At 39.5% G+C, this 7500-nt stretch overlaps 1 protein-coding gene across 4 annotated transcripts in view; it reads right to left on the reverse strand.

The window, feature by feature from the left end:
* Nucleotides 1-2396: 2396 nt before the first annotated feature.
* Nucleotides 2397-7500, reverse strand: part of septin9b (septin 9b) — a 41678-nt gene continuing 36574 nt past the window's right edge. For all 4 annotated transcript variants that reach the window (XM_053684122.1, XM_047159084.2, XM_017482228.3 and 1 more), the window contains 8 exons: nt 7451-7500; nt 6324-6405; nt 6087-6224; nt 4733-4850; nt 4430-4525; nt 4227-4323; nt 3805-3856; nt 2397-3695 (listed from right to left, as the gene is read on the reverse strand). The exon at nt 7451-7500 is cut by the window's right edge and continues 79 nt beyond it. In XM_053684122.1, the coding sequence (XP_053540097.1) occupies nt 3557-3695; nt 3805-3856; nt 4227-4323; nt 4430-4525; nt 4733-4850; nt 6087-6224; nt 6324-6405; nt 7451-7500 (772 nt within the window). In that variant the 3' untranslated portion in view covers nt 2397-3556. The remainder of the gene's footprint in view (nt 3696-3804; nt 3857-4226; nt 4324-4429; nt 4526-4732; nt 4851-6086; nt 6225-6323; nt 6406-7450) is intronic.

Here is a 7500-nt window from a genome sequence, read left to right on the forward strand (position 1 = left end):
AACACACATGGTCACTAGGGGGCAGCAGCAGTGAGGCTGAAAAATACAGTAAAAAGATGGGAAAAGATTTTTGGAATATAAAGGTGATGATGTAGGGAGTGAGAGTCTCTCCATCACTGTCCACACACCCAATAGCACTCATTCACTACGTAGTGCACTATTACTAGAACCTTTTCCATTTTATATGCCATGTGTAGCATCCAGTGCACTCATTCATCCAAAATCTTGGATCCAAAACACATTGGAAGATACAACACTTTGTAGATTCTAGGGAACAGGGAGCGTAGGGAATATGGAGTAGGAAACAGTAAGGAGGGAGTAGGGGATAGGGAATAGAGACTAGTAAACAGAAAGTAAAGAATAAGCTGAAAGGAATAGAGACTAGGGAGTAGAGAATACTGACATTTTGTGACGTTATGTGGCTGCTTGTCTATAGAATACAGATGGGCCACACCTCCTCAACTGAGTGTTTGGCAGCAAAAGTCAGGAGAGAAGTAGTGCGTCCCAAATAGCACACATACACTATTCTACGCCATTTTGTAGTATAAACTGTGATTAGTGTGTTCACACTGAACTCCCCCCCCACCACCCCCCGAAAAAAAAGTACACTTTAAAGTACACTTTAAAGTGCACCTATTATGGTTTTTCAAATATTACTTTTCATGTAGTGTTATATAACTGTTTGTGAATGTAAAAAGTTTGCAAAGTTTCAAAAATCAAAGCGCACGACAAAAGAAGGAAGCCAGACGTTATTAATTCCAAACCTATGTAGGTTTGGAAGAAAAAGCCCCGCCTCTGGACAGCAGTAGACCAATCACAACAGACTGGCACATCTGACCAATCAGAGCAAAGATTGCACTCTGAAAGGAGGATTTTAGAATGAATTCTTGAGAACGAATAATTTAACGAGTCATTTTTGACACTGGGGGGAAAAGGTAATGCTGCAGTTTAAATTATGAGCACATTAAAGTGTTTTTTGGCCTTGGATGCATGTAAATCTATTGTATGAGACCGCACATTTCAAAACCATAATAGGTGCGCTTTCCGTTCCCGGATGATGCACTCATTCAACCGAAAAAAATTAAGTGTGGAATGATGGACACTTCATGCACTCAATGCTCTCAGCTTCCCTTAATAGCGGATGGGGAGGGGCTATATCAGGCTCAGATGCTGAACGAAAAAAAAAAGGAAAAAAAAGCCACAACCACAACTTACTACCAAGTTGATTTTAAATTGTGAAAGCAGAATTCACCTGCAGAGACGAATACGCCTCTGTCTGACTGTGACGGAGGTCTTGTTGGGCATATATAGTGTATGGTAAGCCATTTGGGACACAACTAAGGACAGGAGTTACATTACATTTATTCATTTAGCCGACGCGTTTATCCAAAGTGACTTACGAATGGGAACAATACAAGTAGTGCTACCATACAAGATCCATTAACTGAGTTCCAGAAGAAGCAAAGTGTGCAGAGTAGAGATGTAAGTGCCAGAGTAAAAATTTTTTTTTATTATTATTATTTTATGGGTTGGTTAGGTGTTCACGGAAGAGGTAGGTCTTTAGCTGTTTTTTTTGAAGATGGTGAGAGATTCTGAGGTCTGGATTGAGGTTGGAGTTGAAGTTCATTCCACCACTGGGGAACAGTTTATAGAGTTTATATACAAAATGACACATGAAAAGATGGATGTCAGGAATTCAAAATCAAAAACTGTGTGTGTGTGTGCACGCAGTGATATTTCCTCAAAATACCAACAATGATTTTGTACCAGGATAATTACTGACTCTAAAGTTAATTAGGGTGCTAATTAGGTCATTTATTAGCGGTGAGTTTTGCTGATGTTGAGGTCAAACTAAAAATATCGGCAAATTCCCAGGACCAGAGCTGTGATGTGAGGATTTCTCTAAAGCAGCATTCCAGTCACGTATATAAATAAAACATTAGAATTCTTACCTGGTAAAACTGGGGGAAACCGCTCAAGCTGGAATTCCGGAAGCTTTCTGACTCTGATCCAAACCCGGAAGTGGGACAAAGCCTTAAAATTTATTTTTATAATAACGTGCAGCGGCTTCCAGCTAGCAAACTGAACAACCTGAGGCAGAGGTGGAATAACGGGAGGTTTATTTCCAGCGTGACGGGAAGGCGGAAGTAATGGCGGGGAAGTTAGAGGAGAGATAACGACACCAGAAGTTACAGGTGTGGATTCTTGTCAGTGGGCGGGGCCAGATTATATATCTGTTAACTGTGTTTATTTTTTATTTGAAATAATAAAATTATATTATATATGAAATACTGTGTATCTTCCTGTAGTATACAGCTATGATATGAGTTTGTGTGCTAATTACACGCTAATCAGATAAAACAGATTATTTTGAATAATAATGTATACAGATTCACTCAGGATTCAAGAGACATTTATTTAGCTTACATCAATGCGCGCGCACACACACACACACCCCTATCAAACAGTGTGATATTAACAAACGCTGACATGAATATAAACCATATCAGTAAAGTGAATGCAAATAAAACATGTTTAGGAAACAAACCTTCAGCAAATGACATAAAATATACCATTAATTTGACTTACACACACAAGCGTCTCCCAAACAACATGAACAGGACGTAAAGTTAAAATATATAAATGCGGTGTGTAATGCAGACAGGAAACATGCTAACGTGGCTAGAAACATCAACTAGCATGCTAATGAATAGCACAGTGATGCCAGGTGCTATCTCTTAGCTTTTGCTTTTTGACACCTTTAAAAAAAAATTATTGAAGGTTTCAGTTCATTTGTGTCTTGTGAAATTAGCTTGGGAACAATGCTAACATGGACAAAAATGAATGAATGCTAATAGAAAACAGTTACCATGGCAGCTGGTTCCTACTAACTTCCCCTTAGCTCTTTAAAGAAAGAAATCCCTCCTTCAGGCACAAAAATAAAATTTCCTCATGATGTCACTATGCTAACACTAAACAGCTAACACACACTGAAACAACACATTTTATATCCACTAACAAACCTATACCTCACTTTGCTAACTCCGCAAACTCACATTCGGTGTTTTGGTTAATCCTAGTTAGCTTAGCGATCGTATACTTCCTAACTAACAGTAACGGCTAACTCACTCCGCTCTGACTAGCAAGCTGAACTATTCAATAATAATCAATGTTTCTGTTCAAAGTTTGTTGAGATAAATTATACATCTTGATGTAATAACAATTATGTTTCACATTTATATACATAAATATCAGCTAATCAGGGTGTGTTAGCATTAACGAGCTGATGTTAGCCTTGTTACATCATTATGCGATTTTACTTGAAGTTTTACATCATCACTCTGAGGGGGACACGACTGTAAATAAATGCTTAGGCAGCAAGCATAATGCTAAACAAACACACACACACACACACGCACACACACACAGACACACACGCACACACACACACACTCACTTCAATTTCACATCACAGACATGTATTAGCATTTCTACAGTCCACATGTTGGATCTGGAGGAATGGAGTGATGGATGGATGGATAAATCAGGTGGACGTCTACATCTCATGTGTGAGTGCTCCGTTGGCCTCTCCGTTGGAGTGTGTGGTGTGTGTGTTGCTCTCGTTGAGACGGCGGACACGATACACCTCGTAGTGAATACTGCTGGTGATGTCCTTCAGATTCTGCATATGTGTCCTGAGACAGTGCATTTATTTATTTATTTAGTCAGTTATTAATTATTGGATTTGTTTGTTTGTCTGTTTGTTTATTATTTTTATTTGCTATCTCAGAATTGGAGGCTCACCTGATGAGCAAATCCCGCAGATACGCAAACTCACAGTGCCCTACGTTCTCCACTGTATTACAACAAAAACACAAAACGTCATTCACACACACACACACACACACATACACACACACACACCATACATTTACAGCACACTCTCATTCAGATATATTTAAGTTATAACACAAGGTCAAATGTCGACACAACATTTTTGGTGTAATTCCTCTGTGTTCCTCCCGGTGGCAGCAATATACAGCTGCATCATTCTTAAAAACACATCTGACACAATAACATTAACATGAACTTGTCACGTGATCTCATCTTTATCCATTGGAACAACAGGTTATGGGTTGTGTGCTTGACACACTAAGGCTTTACTTACAGTTTAATATATTCTTTATGTGTGTGTGTGTGTGTGTGTGTGTGTTTGTGTATTTTACCTTCTACTGTGCCCCATCGTGTTTTTCTACCCAGAAGTCTCTTCCCGTTCACCTGGTACTCCTGATCACTGCCAACCACGGCAAAGGGTATCATGGCCTACACACACACACACACACACATACACACACACACACACTACATTAACACTAGTAAATTAAATAATCCACCCCATATAAAACCCCTTTGCCATCCCAGAGCTCACCCTGATCTTCTCGTTGATCATTCTGTCGTCTGCGTCCTCATCAAACTCGGTCTGAGGGTAAACCTCAATCTCATTGGCTCGCAGATCCTCCCTGATCTGCACACACACACACATACACATTTAATGGAAGCAGAGGAAGTGGACGATAAATGACTTCCTTTTTCAAGATTTACCCAACAGGAAGTAACACCTGCCCCTCTACCACAGTGTGTGTTAAACCAACTGAAACTTGTCACGACATGTTGTGTGTGTGTGTGTGTGTGTGTGTGTGTGTGTGTGTGTGTGTGTGTGTGTGAATTTCACCTTCTTTTTAAAGAAGTCTCTCTCCTCCAACGTTAGCGTGTCAGCTTTAGCGATCACCGGAACAATGTTCACCACTTTACTCAGGTGCCTCATGAACTCAATATCGATTGGCCGCAAACTGAAACCCATATATACACAAACACACACACACACACACACACACACACACACACACACACACACACACACCATTTGTTATTGTTTTCTCAGCTATCGTAACTGCTGGAGTAGACACACTAAGGGCCTGTGTACACTAGCGTGTCTTCCTTTTCAAACGTATAACTGTTGCTACGATTACGCCTGCCATCTACATTACTCCAACTTTTGGAAACGCCGAAGTGCCCATTTTAGTTTGAAAACTCTGGGCTCGTGTTTCAGTGCAAACAGACCAAAACGAATACTTTTGAAAATGAAGGCGTGGCACTGCCCACAATCGCCCCCTGATTGGGCTTCTGGATCATTGCGTATCCTTCCCTGATTCATCAAGCCCCTACCGTACAGCCATTACGCTACCTTGATCGTATACAAAACAACACGAAGACTGAACCGTGAGCTTTACTGGCTTTGTTGTCATTCTTAGCCGCCATTGTGCAGTTAAATTTTGTATTTTATAATACTGCAGCTGCCTACATGTGCAAGAGGTGAGCTATGATTAGAGAAATCGGCAACAAATCTCATCTCAAGCGGCGTAAGTCCTACATGGAATGCCGTTTTGTTGTGTCTGCCAGTGACTAGCAACCAACTTCCTGTTTACACTTGTATGCGCATGCCCAGTGTGCATGAATGGTCATGTGACATGCGTACTCGGTCGTGTACCGTGGAAGGAGATCGTTTCTGAAACACAGCGGAAATGCCCATGTGGACGAGGATCGTTTTCATTTTAAAACAAAAACACACTAGTGTAAATAGGGCCCAAATACGGTAAACACACTAATAAAAGTGCACGTTTGTAAAATGATAAAATGTGACAAAATTAAAATGTGGTTATCGAGAATGTTATGAACACATTAAAAGCTCTCTGTGAAGTCAGAACTGGATACACAAAAGTAAAATATTTGTTTGTTTTACATTTTTCCATCAAGTTCTAAAATAAGTCTAAAATGAGAGATGAGAGATTCATCTGCTCTGCGTGTGGGGCTGAGAAATATCTCACAGCACAGAGAGAAAGCTCCGCCCACAAATAGTTCCTGGTCCATGAAAAAGTACTGACACTGGAGCAAGAACTAAAAAGGTTCCTGAAACTAAGGCACAGTTCCTGTTTTCTGTATTAGGAGTGTATCCATAAACTGTAGATCTAGCCACAGGTACCAGTTAATCTCATCAGCCTATAGTGTGTGTGTGTGTGTGTGTGTACCAGTGTCCTGTTGGTGGGATGAAGTAAATACAGCAGTGCACACGTGTGTCTGGAATTTTCTTCTTCCTGCTGATGTTGATCTCCTCCTGCAGAAATGCCTCATACTGCTCATTAATGAACTTCATGATCGGCATCCAGCTACAGAGTGCACACACACACACACACACACACAGATTTAGAACATCATTTACACATCATTTAGCGCTCATACATGGACACGTGTGTGAGTTCTCGTACCAGTTCTCGTTGTTGATTTGATCTCCGAATCCTGGTGTGTCAATCACCGTCAGCTTCATCCGCACACCTTTCTCTTCAATGTCTAACACACACACACACACCAATATATGAGGTATTTGTTTTATATTAATCTTTTGATAATTATATAATTATAATTAATTACACCTGTTCTGAGGGTGTACAAACTTTTGCACTTGACATTCATTTCTCAAACTGATTAATAACTTTGTTGCTTGGTTAACTTTACTGAATGGTAATTAACGCTGATGTTTACAGTTCACTTGTGTTGATGCTGTACATAATGTTACATAAGAAGGACTACAATGAATTTATTTTAAAAGTCGTAAATGAAAATGCGATCGATGCGCCTGCTCACGGTAACTGTGAACCCTTTTTTATTCTGATAATGCACACAATTTTAAAAACTTTGCACAGTTAAATCAGGTAACGGGAAGTTATTCTATAAAAGTCAATTACTTCAAAGAAAAATGAACATTAAAAGGACATACCGTGATTAAATATATAATTGTAAATGGCAAAAATATAAGGTTAATTTGTTTTAATGTGAGTGGGCGGCGCTGCAGTTTATACAACAGCCACCAAGGGGAGCTTTTCAGCTTACATACAGCCTCTGCTTACTGAATATTCAACATAGATAGATAGACAGATAGACAGACAGACAGACATATAGATAGATGGATAAATAGATAGATAGACAGACAAATAAATAGACAGACAGGTAGACAGACAGATAGACAGACAGACATATAGATAGATGGATAAATAGATAGATAGACAGACAAATAAATAGACAGACAGGTAGACAGATAGACAGACAGACATATAGATAGATGGATAAATAGATAGATAGACAGACAAATAAATAGACAGACACAGACAGATAGATAGACAACTAAACAGACAAACAGAGAGACAGATAGACAGAGATAGATGGATAAATATATAGACAGACAACTAAATAGACAGATAGACAGATAGATAGACAACTAAATAGACAGAGACAGATAGACAGACAGACATATAGATAGATAAATAAATAAATAGATAGACAAACAAGAGAGTTGTGTGTGTGTGGGTGTGTGTGCATGTGTGTGTGTGTATCTCACCGTGGCTGATGGATTTGATCTCGATGGTTTGGGGAATCCTCTCCTCGTCG

Source organism: Ictalurus punctatus, chromosome 12 (genome assembly GCF_001660625.3).
Source record: "Ictalurus punctatus breed USDA103 chromosome 12, Coco_2.0, whole genome shotgun sequence".
Lineage (NCBI taxonomy): Eukaryota > Metazoa > Chordata > Actinopteri > Siluriformes > Ictaluridae > Ictalurus > Ictalurus punctatus.